We start from the raw sequence: 16,725 nt of genomic DNA on the forward strand, positions 1-16,725 counted from the left end.
AAGCTCCACAGAGCACAATCCTCTCATTCCATGATTTAGCCTGATGAATCTCTTTTGGATAGTTGCCAATGCTTATATAGTCTTTCATAAATAGGGAGACCAAAACTGTACACAGTACTCCAAATGCAAGCTTCAATGCATCCTGTAGACCCCTACAGATAAAGCCTAAAATGCCATTTTTGTTCATAATTACTTGCATCACCCGCGTTCTTTTCTATGTTTCACACACAGGAACACTTAGATCCCTCTGCACTCCACTCATTTGTAGTTTCTCTCCATTCAGATAATGCTTTTTGATTCCTCTCCAGGTAGTCTCCAACCTGACGGTATGAACAACGATTTTTCTCTAACTTCCAGTAATTGCACCTCCCCTCCCAACTACACCATTCCCCATACATTCCCCATATACAAAGTACACTGCAGATGCTGTGGTCAAATCAACACGTACAACAAGCTGGATGAACTCAGCAGGTCGGGCAGCATCCATTGAAATGAACAGTCAACATTTCCGGCTGAGACCCTTCGTCAGGACTGAAGAAGGAGCAGGGGCCCCATAAAGAACGTGGGGGGAGGGTGGAAAGCCAATCAGAGGAAAGGTCAAGGGGTGAGGGAGGAGAAGCAGGGAGGGGGTAGGCAGGAGAGGTGAAGAAGGAATGTAAAGGGAAAGCACTATGGGTAGTAGAAGAAGGCAGAATCATGAGAGAGGTGATACCGTCTGGGTAGTCTCCAGCCCCTTGGTATGAACATCGAATTCTCCAACTTCGGGTAATTCCCTCCCTCTCCCTTCCACCATCCCACTTTCACTCTGCCTCCTCTTCTAGTTGCCTATCACCTCTCTCATGATTCTGCCTCCTTCTACTACCCATAGTGCTTTCCCCTTATATTCCTTCTTCACCTCTCCGGCCTATCCCCTCCCTGCTTCCCCTGCCCCCTCCTTCTTCAGTCCTGACGAAGGGTCTCAGCCCGAAATGTTGACTGCACATTTCAACAGATGCTGCCCGACCTGCTGATTTCATCCAGCTTTTGTACACAATTCCCCATTCCTGATTTCTTCTTTCACCTTATCCCCTTACCTGACCATTACCTCCCTCTAGTGCTCCTCCATCTTCACTTTATTCCATGATCTCTTGTCCTCTGCTATCAGATTCCTTCTTCTCCAGCCTTTTATCTTTACTTTTATTGTCACCAAACAATTGATACCAGAGCATACAATCATCATAGCAATATTTGATTCTGCGCTTCGCGCTCCCTGAAGTACAACTAAGTACAAATCTCTTTCACCAATCAAATTCCCAGCTCTTTACTGCACCCCCTCCCCCTCTCCCGGTTTCACCTATCACCTACCACCTTATACTTCATCCTTCCCTCCCCTCACCTTCTTAATCTGACTTCTCTTTTTTTCTCTAGTCCCGATGAAAGGTCTCAGCCCACGACATTGACTGTTTACTCTTTTCCATAGACAATGTCTGACCTGCTGAGTTCCTCCAGCATTCTGTGTGCGTGTTGCTTTGGATTTCCAGCAACTGCAGATTCTTGTGTGTTTTTTGATTCCTCCTGCCTGCTTCAGATTCATATTCAGGTTCAGGTTCAAGTTCAGCTTTAGATACAGATTCACCACTTTCATTTCGAAACATACAGTAAAATGTGTTGCTTGCGTGCACCACAGGTAAAGCCCTCCCATCTGTTGAGCACATCTATATGAAACACTGTGGTAGGAAAGCAGCATCCATCATCAGGGATTCCCACCACCCATGCTCATTTCTCGCTGCTGCCGTCAGGTAGAAGGTTCAGGAGCCTCAGGACTCACACCACCAGGTTCAGGAACGGTTACTACCCCTCAACCATCAGGCTCTTGAACAAAAGGGGATAACTACATTCACTTGCCCCATCATTGAGATGTTCCCACAGCCAATGATCTCACTTTCAGGACTCTTTATCTCATTATCTCATGTTCTCATTATTTATTGCTGTTTATTTATATTTGCATTTGCACAGTTTGTTGTCTTCTGCACTCTGGTTGATCTTTCATTGATCCTGTTATAGTTACTATTCTACATATTTGCTGAGTATGCCCACAGGAAAATGAATCTCAGGGATGTATATGGTGACATCTATGTACTTTGATAATAAATCCACTCTGAACTTTGAACCAACACTGTCCAACGATGTGCTGTCCACAAGTGTTGCCACACATTCTGGTGTCGGCTTAGCTCGCCCACAAGCAACGTAAGACAAATAGCGAAAACAAAAAATCAGAACAGCAACGGCCAAACAAGCCCCTTTCCCACCTACGCACCTGCCCTCACCAGGGGGAAGTTCACCGGATCGGTTCCTGGGATGGTGGGCCTGCTGGAGTGGAGGAGAGGCTGGGCCGGTGCACAGGGGGAGGAGGGAGCTGAGGACCATGCTGACAGATGTCTACGGGCTGGTTGAGAGTCGCGCAAAGGCTGGCAGAGTCCGGTTCGGTCAAGTGGCCGGTCCCCTGTGTAAATATGTGGAAGCACTGACCACTGAGCAGAGGTTAGAATGAACATCAGTGACTATCCACGTGTACAAAGAAACGTGTTCCGCTCGATAATAAGTGTCACATCTCGCACCTAAACCCACTCACCCAAACAAACTACATTTATTTCAGAGGCCAAATATCCTCATCATCACAGGCATTCCGTATATTTCTCTTTTCACACATGCTGTCTGACTTACTAAATGTTTCCAGAAATTTCTGTTTTCAGAAATACAACTCTGTAGCATTTTAATTTCCTTCCCTCCCCAGGTGAGTACCGGTGTTTACTTTGAATTCTGGCTTGCAGCCTGGTTCATTTGTGCTGAAGCCTCCTCAAGTGGGGAGTCAGGAGTTGGTTTTTCTCCAATCCAAGCTGCTTGAAGAGAGGTGGATTGCGGAAAGCAAATGAGTCTGCCAGGAGACGGGCTGTAGATCTCTCCCAGAGACTGGAGTTTCTCTTGTGCGTCACATCACAACTTCCATCACACTGCAGGCAGCTTGAGATTCTTCTGTGTATCGATGCCTGAAATGTTGGAAATAACTCAATCAATTAGAGCTTCATGAAAGCACACTCTGTAGAGCTGAACAGGCACACCCAGGCACACTACATCACACTCTGTGTAGAGCTGAACAGGCACACACAGGCACACTACATCACACTCTGTAGAGCTGAACAGGCACACCCAGGCACACTACATCACACTCTGTGTAGAGCTGAACAGGCACACCCAGGCACACTACATCACACTCTGTAGAGCTGAACAGGCACACCCAGGCACACTACATCACACTCTGTGTAGAGCTGAACAGGCACACTACATCACACTCTGTGTAGAGCTGAACAGGCACACCCAGGCACACTACATCACACTCTGTGTAGAGCTGAACAGGCACACCCAGGCACACTACATCACACTCTGTAGAGCTGAACAGGCACACCCAGGCACACTACATCACACTCTGTGTAGAGCTGAACAGGCACACCCAGGCACACTACATCACACTCTGTGTAGAGCTGAACAGGCACACCCAGGCACACTACATCACACTCTGTGTAGAGCTGAACAGGCACACCCAGGCACACTACATCACACTCTGTGTAGAGCTGAACAGGCACACCCAGGCACACTACATCACACTCTGTGTAGAGCTGAACAGGCACACCCAGGCACACTACATCACACTCTGTGTAGAGCTGAACAGGCACACCCAGGCACACTACATCACACTCTGTGTAGAGCTGAACAGGCACACACAGGCACACTACATCACACTCTGTGTAGAGCTGAACAGGCACACCCAGGCACACTACATCACACTCTGTGTAGAGCTGAACAGGCACACCCAGGCACACTACATCACACTCTGTAGAGCTGAACAGGCACACCCAGGCACACTACATCACACTCTGTGTAGAGCTGAACAGGCACACCCAGGCACACTACATCACACTCTGTAGAGCTGAACAGGCACACTACATCACACTCTGTAGAGCTGAACAGGCACACCCAGGTACACTACATCACACTCTGTGTAGAGCTGAACAGGCACACCCAGGCACACTACATCACACTCTGTAGAGCTGAACAGGCACACACAGGCACACTACATCACACTCTGTGTAGAGCTGAACAGGCACACCCAGGCACACTACATCACACTCTGTCGAGCTGAACAGGCACACCCAGGCACACTACATCACACTCTGTAGAGCTGAACAGGCACACTACATCACACTCTGTCGAGCTGAACAGGCACACCCAGGCACACTACATCACACTCTGTGTAGAGCTGAACAGGCACACACAGGCACACTACATCACACTCTGTGTAGAGCTGAACAGGCACACACAGGCACACTACATCACACTCTGTAGAGCTGAACAGGCACACACAGGCACACTACATCACACTCTGTGTAGAGCTGAACAGGCACACTACATCACACTCTGTAGAGCTGAACAGGCACACCCAGGTACACTACATCACACTCTGTGTAGAGCTGAACAGGCACACACAGGCACACTACATCACACTCTGTGTAGAGCTGAACAGGCACACCCAGGCACACTACATCACACTCTGTGTAGAGCTGAACAGGCACACTACATCACACTCTGTGTAGAGCTGAACAGGCACACCCAGGCACACTACATCACACTCTGTGTAGAGCTGAACAGGCACACCCAGGCACACTACATCACACTCTGTGTAGAGCTGAACAGGCACACCCAGGCACACTACATCACACTCTGTGTAGAGCTGAACAGGCACACCCAGGCACACTACATCACACTCTGTGTAGAGCTGAACAGGCACACCCAGGCACACTACATCACACTCTGTGTAGAGCTGAACAGGCACACCCAGGCACACTACATCACACTCTGTGTAGAGCTGAACAGGCACACCCAGGCACACTACATCACACTCTGTGTAGAGCTGAACAGGCACACACAGGCACACTACATCACACTCTGTGTAGAGCTGAACAGGCACACACAGGCACACTACATCACACTCTGTATAGAGCTGAACAGGCACACCCAGGCACACTACATCACACTCTGTAGAGCTGAACAGGCACACACAGGCACACTACATCACACTCTGTGTAGAGCTGAACAGGCACACCCAGGCACACTACATCACACTCTGTGTAGAGCTGAACAGGCACACCCAGGCACACTACATCACACTCTGTGTAGAGCAGAACAGGCACACCCAGGCACACTACATCACACTCTGTGTAGAGCTGAACAGGCACACCCAGGCACACTACATCACACTCTGTAGAGCTGAACAGGCACACCCAGGCACACTACATCACACTCTGTAGAGCTGAACAGGCACACCCAGGCACACTACATCACACTCTGTAGAGCTGAACAGGCACACCCAGGCACACTACATCACACTCTGTGTAGAGCTGAACAGGCACACACAGGCACACTACATCACACTCTGTGTAGAGCTGAACAGGCACACCCAGGCACACTACATCACACTCTGTGTAGAGCTGAACAGGCACACCCAGGTACACTACATCACACTCTGTGTAGAGCTGAACAGGCACACACAGGCACACTACATCACACTCTGTGTAGAGCTGAACAGGCACACACAGGCACACTACATCACACTCTGTGTAGAGCTGAACAGGCACACACAGGCACACTACATCACACTCTGTGTAGAGCTGAACAGGCACACTACATACACTCTGTGTAGAGCTGAACAGGCACACCCAGGCACACTACATCACACTCTGTAGAGCTGAACAGGCACACTACATCACACTCTGTGTAGAGCTGAACAGGCACACCCAGGCACACTACATCACACTCTGTAGAGCTGAACAGGCACACCCAGGCACACTACATCACACTCTGTGTAGAGCTGAACAGGCACACCCAGGCACACTACATCACACTCTGTAGAGCTGAACAGGCACACCCAGGCACACTACATCACACTCTATAGAGCTGAACAGGCACACCCAGGCACACTACATCACACTCTATAGAGCTGAACAGGCACACCCAGGCACACTACATCACACTCTATAGAGCTGAACAGGCACACACAGGCACACTACATCACACTCTGTGTAGAGCTGATCAGGTGATGCACCATTAATAACTCTCTGAGACATGAGGCGAGATATCTGCTTTTATTGACTGGAAGTAAGAACAAGCAGTAGTTGACCACCATGCTACATCCTGGAGACTGAGGGCAGGGCTCAGGCCTCAATCGCCTTTATACCGGGGTCTGTGGGAGGAGCCACAGGAGCAGTCAGCGGGGGTCTGTGGGAGGAGCCACAGGAGCAGTCAGCGGGGGGTCTGTGGGAGGAGCCACAGGAGGAGTCAGCAGGGGTCAGTGGGAGGAGCCACAGGAGCAGTCAGCAGGGGGTCTGTGGGAGGAGCCACAGGAGCAGTCAGCAGGGGGTCTGTGGGAGGAGCCACAGGAGCAGTCAGCAGGGGGTCTGTGGGAGGAGCCACAGGAGCAGTCAGCAGGGGGTCTGTGGGAGGAGCCACAGGAGCAGTCAGCAGGGGGTCTGTGGGAGGAGCCACAGGAGCAGTCAGCAGGGGTCAGTGGGAGGAGCCACAGGAGCAGTCAGCAGGGGTCTGTGGGAGGGGTCACAGGAGCAGTCAGCAGGGGTCAGTGGGAGGAGCCATGGTCTGTGGGAGGAGCCACAGGAGCAGTCAGCAGTGGGTCTGTGGGAGGAGCCACAGGAGCAGTCAGCAGTGGGTCTGTGGGAGGAGCCACAGGAGCAGTCAGCAGGGGGGTCTGTGGGAGGAGCCACAGGAGCAGTCAGCGGGGGGTCTGTGGGAGGAGCCACAGGAGCTGTCAGCGGGGGGTCTGTGGGAGGAGCCACAGGAGCAGTCAGCAGGGGGTCTGTGGGAGGAGCCACAGGAGCAGTCAGCAGGGGTCAGTGGGAGGGGCCACAGGAGCAGTCAGCGGGGGGGGGTCAGTGGGAGGAGCCACAGGAGCTGTCAGCGGGAGGGGGTCAGTGGGAGGAGCCACAGGAACAGTCAGCAGGGGTCTGTGGGAGGAGTCACAGGAGCAGTCAGCAGGGGGGTCTGTGGGAGGAGCCACAGGAGCAGTCAGCAGGGGGGTCTGTGGGAGGAGCCACAGGAGCAGTCAGCAGGGGTCAGTGGGAGGGGCCACAGGAGCAGTCAGCGGGGGGGGGGGTCAGTGGGAGGAGCCACAGGAGCTGTCAGCGGGAGGGGGTCAGTGGGAGGAGCCACAGGAGCTGTCAGCGGGAGGGGGTCAGTGGGAGGAGCCACAGGAACAGTCAGCAGGGGTCTGTGGGAGGAGTCACAGGAGCAGTCAGCAGGGGGGTCTGTGGGAGGAGCCACAGGAGCAGTCAGCAGGGGGGTCTGTGGGAGGAGCCACAGGAGCAGTCAGCAGGGGTCAGTGGGAGGAGCCACAGGAGCTGTCAGCAGGGGTCTGTGGGAGGAGCCACAGGAGCAGTCAGCAGGGGTCTGTGGGAGGAGCCACAGGAGCAGTCAGCAGGGGTCAGTGGGAGGAGCCACAGGAGCAGTCAGCAGGGGTCTGTGGGAGGAGCCACAGGAGCTGTCAGCAGGGGTCAGTGGGAGGAGCCACAGGAGCAGTCAGCAGGGGTCTGTGGGAGGAGCCACAGGAGCTGTCAGCAGGGTCTGTGGGAGGAGCCACAGGAGCAGTCAGCAGGGGGTCAATGGGAGGAGCCACAGGAGCAGTCAGCAGGGGTCTGTGGGAGGAGCCACAGGAGCAGTCAGCGGGGGGTCTGTGGGAGGAGCCACAGGAGCAGTCAGCAGGGGGTCTGTGGGAGGAGCCACAGGAGCAGTCAGCAGGGGTCTGTGGGAGGAGCCACAGGAGCTGTCAGCAGGGGGTCTGTGGGAGGAGCCACAGGAGCAGTCAGCAGGGGGGTCTGTGGGAGGAGCCACAGGAGCAGTCAGCAGGGGGTCTGTGGGAGGAGCCACAGGAGCAGTCAGCAGGGGGGTCTGTGGGAGGAGCCACAGGAGCAGTCAGTGGGGGTCTGTGGGAGGAGCCACAGGAGCAGTCAGCAGGGGTCAGTGGGAGGAGCCACAGGAGCAGTCAGCAGGGGTCAGTGGGAGGAGCCACAGGAGCAGTCAGCAGGGGTCTGTGGGAGGAGCCACAGGAGCTGTCAGCAGGGGTCAGTGGGAGGAGCCACAGGAGCAGTCAGCAGGGGGGTCTGTGGGAGGAGCCACAGGAGCAGTCAGCAGGGTCTGTGGGAGGAGCCACAGGAGCAGTCAGCGGGGGTCTGTGGGAGGAGCCACAGGAGCAGTCAGACAGGGGGTCAGTGGGAGGAGCCACAGGAGCAGTCAGCAGGGGGGTCTGTGGGAGGAGCCACAGGAGCAGTCAGCAGGGTCTGTGGGAGGAGCCACAGGAGCAGTCAGCAGGGGGGTGGGGGGTGGGGGGTGCGTGTCCAGACAGGTATATGTAGTTCACCACAACAGGCACACAGAGGCAAACTACATGTAGAGCTGAACAGGCACACCCAGGCACACTACATCACACTCTGTGTAGAGCTGAACAGGCACACTACATCACACTCTGTAGAGCTGAACAGGCACACCCAGGCACACTACATCACACTCTGTAGAGCTGAACAGTCACACCCAGGCACACTACATCACACTCTATAGAGCTGAGCAACAGGCACACTACATAGACACACACACACACACACACACACACACACACACACACACACACACACACACACACACACACACACACACACACACACACACACACACACACACACACACACACACACACACACACACACACACACTGCATCTTTAAACCAAAGCTCTCCTGACCATTGAACAAGCAAATCCAGGTCAAATTTATTTTTGATTGCCTAGATTATGGAATTGTTGGCCAATTGCTTTCCCTAATTTACTGCAAGGATGATTGAATTAGTCAAATTCTGCTGTGCTGTCAAGGGATTTTCCAACATTTTCCACACAGTTGCCCATGTGAAGTACTGTTGGCCTGGTTGAATAGATGTCTCATTAATATAGCACCCGAGGCTACCCCGGGGCACTTTACAGCCAATTATGTCATATCTGCATGAACACAGTAAGATCCCACAAACAGAAATTTGATGATGGACATAATTATACATTCTATTGATAATAGCTAAGCGATTAAAAAAAGATCCAGAGGCTACAGAGAAACCTCCCACGATTTCACAAAGAGTGACCATGGCATCTTTTCCATGTGCAAGAGAATATTGCCAGTATTTCTCCCATCCCCAAGCCCGCAGCCTCGGGCAACATAATTTAAAGGGTCTGACAAGCTGCTGCTTGACTCCCACTGAGGTGAAAAGGCCCTGGTTTAGAGCTTCATCCCAAAGTAGTGCCTCAGGGCTTGCAGGACTTCCTCAGTACCGACAGTGGTCTGGTGCATGCATGACCCTCCAACCTACCGACTCAGTGTTACTGACCGAGCCACCGCAACACAGCTGCACAATGTGTAGGTACAAGGTTTCTCTTAACGTGCCTTCTCTTGGTGCAGCGTCTGTGAGATCGTGGGCCAGTCCGACGGGGGCCTGTCCGTGCTGCGCACCTTCCGTCTCCTGCGGGTGCTGAAGCTGGTGAGGTTCATGCCGGCTCTGCGCCGCCAGCTGGTGGTCCTGATGAAGACGATGGATAACGTGGCCACCTTCTGCATGCTTCTGATGCTCTTCATCTTCATTTTCAGGTGAGTCCCATCGCAGCCTGAGGCTCAGATCATACCAACTTCCAACTCTACCCCCTCCCCCCCCAGTTCTTTTCCTCTTCCTGCTCCATCCCTGAGGTTCTAACTCATGATGTGGTTCCACCTTGTTGGGTGTAGTGCGGACACAGGAAACTTATAGTAGGGGATAGTGAATTCTTGGTTCAGTAGTGTGGCGGAGAGAGATGGGGAATGGACATGTGATAAAGTGATGGGGGGGGGGGTCCATTCAGGGTTGTTACAGACAGTGTGAAAGTCTAACAGGATCAAACAGCCTGAGGCACAAACTTCAGGCTAAAACAAACTATGATGAACTCATGCTTCATTACTAGCCTAGCAACAGCTTCATAAGACTCCGGCAATGAAGCTTGCTGTTAATATGTACATATAAAGTAAAAATGGAATTGTACACAATTAACGTAGAACGTAGATGAGATTTCTTTTACCTAATAGGCCCTGCCGGCTTAATGATGCCTTCCCCTTAGGACCAATTAAACCACTAACCTTACATCTTTGGAACGTGGGAGGGAGCCGGAGCACCTGGAGGAGATCCGTGCGTTAACGAGGAGAACGTACAAGCTCCTTACAGATAGCGGCAGGAATTGAATCCAGCGCTACGTTAGCACCCGCACCATCGGGTGCTGACGCTTGAAACTGCTCAGGGCTTGTGTATGCACAGCGCACATGGGGTAGAGATTGCGGGGGAGAAAGCAGATCAGAAATAATACAAGTATAGTGAAAACGTTGGGTTGAGGAGCGTTGACGAGTGATGCTCCCTGTAGGCACCGATTTCTGTTAGAGAGAAAGTTGGTTTTGAAGGTAAGTCCCGGACTTCATGGATGCTCTAACCTGCCCCAACTCCACCCTGTTACTCAATTCTTTACACAGCTCTGTTGCCCTCACACTCACCCCAGAAGGTTGAAGACGCCATAAGATATTTGGCCCATCCAGCCTGCTCCACCATTCTGTTATGATTGATTATTTTCTCAACCCCATTCTCCCACCTTCTCTCTGAATCCTCACACCATTCAATAATCCATCAATCTCTGCCTTAAATACACCCAATGACTTAGCCTCCACAGTCTTCTGTGACAATTAATTCCTCAGATTCACCACCCCAAGCTGAAGAAATTCTTCTTCATCCCTTTATTTTGCTTTCCTACTAACAGTACAACACAGTACAGGCTACTCAGCCTACAATGTTATGCCAACCTTCTACCCTACTCCAAGGTCAATCTAGCTCTTCACCCACATAGCCCTCCACTTTTCATTCATCTATGTGCCTGCCTGAGAAAACTATCCACCCGTGGAAACATCTTCTCCATGTTCACTCTATCCAGGGTCTTTTGCCTCCACCTGAGGGGGTAGAAGGGCCTCAGTTTAATGTCCCATTGAAAAGCAGCTCCACTGAACAGTACAGCACTCTCTCACCCAAGAGAGGGCTGTGAACCCTCAACCTGCTGACTGGGGAACTTTAAAGAATGTTTGTCATTACAAATTACAATCTGGATCTGTTTTTCCTTCCCTCCCTGGGTTGTTCTGTTGTAGTGGGTTATTCATTACTTATTGAGTAATATTACTCACCTTGCACTTTATTTTTTACCTGCACTACTCTTTCTCTGTAACTATTACACTTTGTTCTGCCTGCTTTGTTATTGTTTTAACTTTGTTCTGCCTCAGTACACTGTCTAACAATCTGAACTGTGTGAACAGTATGCTTTTCACTGTCTCTCGTTACATGTGGCAATAATATTCCAATTCCAGTTCCAATTCAGAGAACAAAATCTCCTTAATCTCTTCAGCTATAACTGAATTGGATGAAGGGGGTTAGCAGGAGGGCAGAATTTCTTTTATTTAGCTGACCCGTCAGGTCCCAAGCCCATTCATCATGGGTAATCGGCTGGCCGCCGCAAGCTCTCGTGGCTCTCTCTGACCTTGCAAGTAGGCCTCGTTACCATGGCGACGCAGAGTGAGGTTGACAGGACATATCCCGCCAGCGCAGAGGAGTGTCAAAACCCTGCAAAGGTGCCTAATTGAGAAATCTAACTGCACATTAGCGTCGTTTGAGGTTCAGCTATGCCGCATAATTGGTATGAAGATGAGAAGGAAAATGAAAACCAATCAGACTAGCTGTCGGAACCATCTGTGCACTTTAGGGAAATTATAAACTTGCTGTTTTAATTTGACTGAATGAGAAAAAGGACAGATGGGGTGACTCTAATCTCTAAAGCGTGCGGTGTTTAAAAACAAACTGCTGGAAGAACTCAGCAGGTCAAGCAGCATCTGTGGAGGCAAAGAGGAATGATTGACATTTCAGTTCAAGGCTGTATCTGGACCATATTTTATCATTTTTCAATGCACATAAAATGTTAGAGGAACTCAGCAAATCAGGCAGCATTTACGGAGAGGAATAAACAACAGATTTCAGACTGAGCCTGTTCATCAGGTCTTGGCCCGAAACTTTGACTATTTATTCCCCTCCATAGATACTACCTGACTTGCTGTGTTCTAGTGTTTTCCGTGTGTTATTCAAGATTTCCAGCTTCTACACTATTTCTCATATTTAGTCAAGTCTTCTTGGAGGTTTAAGTCCTGATTCAGGAGTTGGCTGTTCTCTTGCCTGTACGGATGCTGCCTGACCCACTGAGTTCTTCCTGCAATTTGTTTTTGATCCAGATTCCGGCAGCTGCAGTCAGGTGCATTTGATCTGCTTTATCGTTAAACCAATCTTTGACCTCTCTCTTTCTTCTGTCCTCAAGCATTCTGGGAATGCACATCTTCGGCTGTAAATTTAGCCTCAAGACTGACGGTGGAGACACTGTTCCTGACAGGAAGAACTTTGACTCACTTCTCTGGGCAATCGTCACGGTATTCCAGGTTAGTGTCCAGGACAACAGCAGGCCGGGTGTTGCAGGCAGGTGGGGAAAGCTGATTGACCAATAGACTGGTACTGGTGGATGTCACAATGCCTTATAGTGCCAGTGATCACTGACCAGGGGTCAATCCCCAACACTGCCTGTGAGAACAACACGAGTGAATCTGCAGATGCTGGAAATAAATAAAAACACTAAATGCTGGCAGAACTCAGCAGGCCAGACAGCATCTATGGGAGGAGGTAGTGACGGCATTTCGGGCTGAAACCCTTCATCAGGAGTGATCACTCCTAATGCTAATGCTAATCTTATTCAACACTCTTACTGAATTGCATTGTACTGCTACTGCTGCCACAAAGGCAACTAGTTTCATGACATATGCTGGTAATATCAAAACCTGATTGTCATTCTAATTCTTTATCACCCACTACGGAGGGAATAAAGGCAAAGCCAAGGGCTGGGGGTATGGTGAGGGTTAAGTTGTCTGGAGATTCAGAGGGCCACAACAGCAGGATGTTGGGACATGAGGTGGGTGGGGGGTAGTGTACTGGAGTTGATCTGCAAGCCCAACAACAGAGTTGATGTGTATTGCGTTAGATGAGCTCTAGGAAGCACCAGCAGCTTCAGAATATATGTTGACTCTTTACTGAAGACTAATAATACCATCAGCTATCTACAGCACAACACTTCAAAGTTCAAAGTACATTTATTATCAAAGTATGTATACATTATACAACCTTGAGATTCATCGCCTTACAGGCAGCCACAAAACAAGAAACCCAAGACAACTCATAAAAAATACCCGACTAACACCTAATATGCAGAGAGAAAGAAAAGGAACAAATCATACCAACAATAAAAGTAGGCAAATAGCATTTAGAACGAAAGAGAGTCCTCTGACGCGGGGCAGCCAGAGTAGGCCTACAGCCTCAGCCTCAGTTTAGCATGCAGTGGAGTAGATGCTGTGGAGCCTGCTGACATGAAGCCTGGAGCAGCTGGAACAGGCCCACAGCCTCAGCCTCCATTCAGCACATAGCAGAGTAAATGTTGCAGAGCTCCGAGCAGCCAGAGCAGGCCCACAGCCTCAGGGTCAGTGCAGCGATGAGAAGAGAAAACATCACAGGGCAGCAAGCAGAACTAGCCCAACCCTCATCTCTGGTCCTGACACCCTGCCTTTTCAATCCATCTGGCCCAGCATTCAAATCATCCAAACAGTAGATCATTCCTCAAATCACCTCTATGTTAAATCCACTCATGACTCATTAGTATGTGCTTTCCCTCTTTAATGCAGGTTCGGTATTGTCATTTAAAGTAAAATTGGATAGGTATATGGACAGGAAAGGAATGGAGGGTTATGGGCTGAGTGCAGGTCAGTGGGACTAGGTGAGAGTAAGCGTTTGGCATGAACTAGAAGGGCCAAGATGGCCTGTTTCCGTGCTGTAATTGTTATATGGTTATTAATAAGCGTGGTTCGTGTACTTACAGTCATTACAAATTCAGCCTGTGACTAACTTTCTAAAGTGCTTGAGACTTCTTAACTGTGTTTGAATCTGTAGTGCTGTAGATTTTTTTTTGAAATGAAGACCCTGGGATATTGTAGGTGCCTTGCGTATCTACTCAAAAGCAGGTTCATTATCACTGACGTGTGATGTGAAACTTGTTCTTTTGTGGCAGCAGTATAGTGCAAGACGTAAAAATTTACTCTAATTTAAAATAAAAAACATATAATAAAATAAGTAAATAGAGCAAATAGTGAGCAAAATATTGAAGTAGTGTTCCTGGACCATTCGGAAATCTTTTCATGGCAGAGGAGAAGAAGCAGTTCCTAAAACTTTTAGTGTTCATCCTCAGGCTTCTGTACCTCCACCCTGATGGGAGGAGACATGTCCTGGGTGGTGGGGGTCCTAAATAGTGGATGCTGCCTTCCTGGGACACTGCCTTTTGAAGATAACCTTGGTGGTGGGGCGGCTAGTGCCCATGATGGAGTTGGCTAGAGCTTACTATCCCTACAGATCTTTCCTAATCCTGTGCATTTGTTTCTTCATTATGAGCCGTGTCGTATGACGTGGGTGATCACGGTATTTCCACGAACATGATGGTCCTTGGCAAATCTGTTTGCAGATAAATTTATAAATCAAAGTATTGAGTATAAGAGTTGGAATGTTATGGTGAGGTTGTATAAGGCATTGGTGAGGCCGAATTTGGAGTATTGTGTGCAGTTTTGGTCAGCAAATTACAGGAAGGATATCAATAAGGGTGAAAGAGTGCAGAGAAGGTTTACAAGGATGTTGCCAGGACTTGAGTTACAGAGAAAGGCTGAATGGGTTAGGACTTTATTCCCTGGAGCGTAGAAGAATGAGGGGAGATTTGATAGAGGTATATAAAATTATGATGGGTATAGATAGAGTGAATGCAAGCAGGCTTTTTCCACTGAGGCTAGGGGAGAAAAAAAACCAGAGGACATAGGTTAAGGGTGAAGGGGGAAAAGTTTAAAGGGAACATTAAAGGGGGGGCTTCTTCACACAGAGAGTGGTGGGAGTGTGGAAAGAGCTGCCAGATGAAGTGGTAAATGCGGGCTCACTTTTGACATTTAAGAAAAACTTGGACAGGTACATGGATGAGAGGTGTGTGGAGAGATGTGGGCCAGGTGCAGGTCAGTGGGACTAGGCAGAAAAATGGTTCGGCACAGCCAAGAAGGGCCAAAAGGCCTGTTTCTGTGCTGTAATGTTCTATGGTTCTAAGTGGTTTGCCATTGCCACCTTCTGGGTAGTGTCTTTATAAGACAGGTGACCCCAACCATTATCGATACTCTTCTGAGATTGTCTGCCTGGTGTCAATGGTCACATAACCAGGATTTGTGATATGAACTGGCTGCTCCCATGGCTTCGTGTGACCCTGATAGTGGGGAGCTAAGTAGGTGCTACACCTTGCCCAAGGGTGACCTGCAGGGAAGGAGCACCTTACTCCTCCTTTGGTACAGACTTATCTCCACCTAAGTACTAACACCTTCATTTCAGGCGGTGATGTAACCACTCAGAATGCTCTCCACCATACATTAGTAGAAATTTTTTGGAGCCTTTGGTGACATACCAAATCTCCTCAAATTTGTTACCAGCTATAGCCACAGGTGTGCCTTCTTCATGATTGCATCAATATGGCGGCGCGACGCAGCTTGCAGCGGCCACTCCGGAACTGATTATCTGTTATTAGTGAAGTGGGGTGCTGTGCGCAATCATAATCAATTGAAAACGGACGTGGAAGCACGGAGAAACATCGGGAAGTTCCAGGAAGACCTTCTTCGTTGCTGCTGCTGTGAGGTCCGGGTCTCTGCTGGGAAGAACAGGCCCCCAGTCCTCGGGGTCACGTTGCCAATGGCGGGGCCGTCTTAATACGCTCGGCAGTGGGTGGAGCTCGGAGAAGCTGTGTCGGAGGGGATGGTCGTCGGCTTGGAGGTTCGACGGACTCAGGTGGCTTTCGGTGTGTGCTGCGTCTGCAAGGCTGGTTTTGACGGAGCTTCCATTGTGTGCTGCGTCTGCGAGGCTGAGTCGGGCGGCGCCATGAAGTCCATAGCGGGGGTACTCCCTTCTGCCGCCGGCGTGGGATGACGAGTCTGTCGGGACCCTGGGGACTTGTGGAAACTGTGGTGATTTCTTTTGAACTTATAGTCCTTTAACATCTTGGACTATTTTTACTGTGCCCATAGTCTTTTTTTTATCAATTATGCTATTGTTTGCACAGTTGTAACTATGTGGTTTTGTGCAGGTCTTGTAGCTTTAGTTTTTGGTCTTGTTTTGTCTGGTGGATTTGGAGCTCCTTTCCGGGGAACGCGCTAAGACGGTAGCGCGATATTAATACGCAGCAGCCTCTCCGGACTCTGGATTGGGGATTGCCAAATGTTATGTGGATTTTCTAGTGTAGTCTGTTTTGTCATATGCTTTTGTGATATCATTCTGGGGGAACGTTGTCTCATTTTTTAACTGCATTGCATTTGTGGTTTCTAAATGACAATAATCTGAATCTGAATATGTTGGACTCAAGACCAAGGATACAATGTTGAAGCTTTATAAATCTCTTGAGAGGCCTCACAGTATTGTGAGCAGTTATCCCCTTATCTAA

General features: G+C 49.9%; 1 protein-coding gene across 2 annotated transcripts in view; it reads left to right on the plus strand.

Annotated features, from left to right (window-relative positions):
* LOC140719391 (voltage-dependent T-type calcium channel subunit alpha-1I-like) overlaps positions 1-16,725 on the plus strand; it is a 542,293-nt gene that overhangs the window by 360,125 nt on the left and 165,443 nt on the right. For both annotated transcript variants that reach the window (XM_073034006.1, XM_073034007.1), the window contains exons 10-11: positions 9,536-9,721; positions 12,496-12,613. In XM_073034006.1, coding sequence (XP_072890107.1) covers positions 9,536-9,721; positions 12,496-12,613 — 304 coding nt within the window. The remainder of the gene's footprint in view (positions 1-9,535; positions 9,722-12,495; positions 12,614-16,725) is intronic.

This window comes from Hemitrygon akajei, chromosome 31 (genome assembly GCF_048418815.1).
Source record: "Hemitrygon akajei chromosome 31, sHemAka1.3, whole genome shotgun sequence".
Lineage (NCBI taxonomy): Eukaryota > Metazoa > Chordata > Chondrichthyes > Myliobatiformes > Dasyatidae > Hemitrygon > Hemitrygon akajei.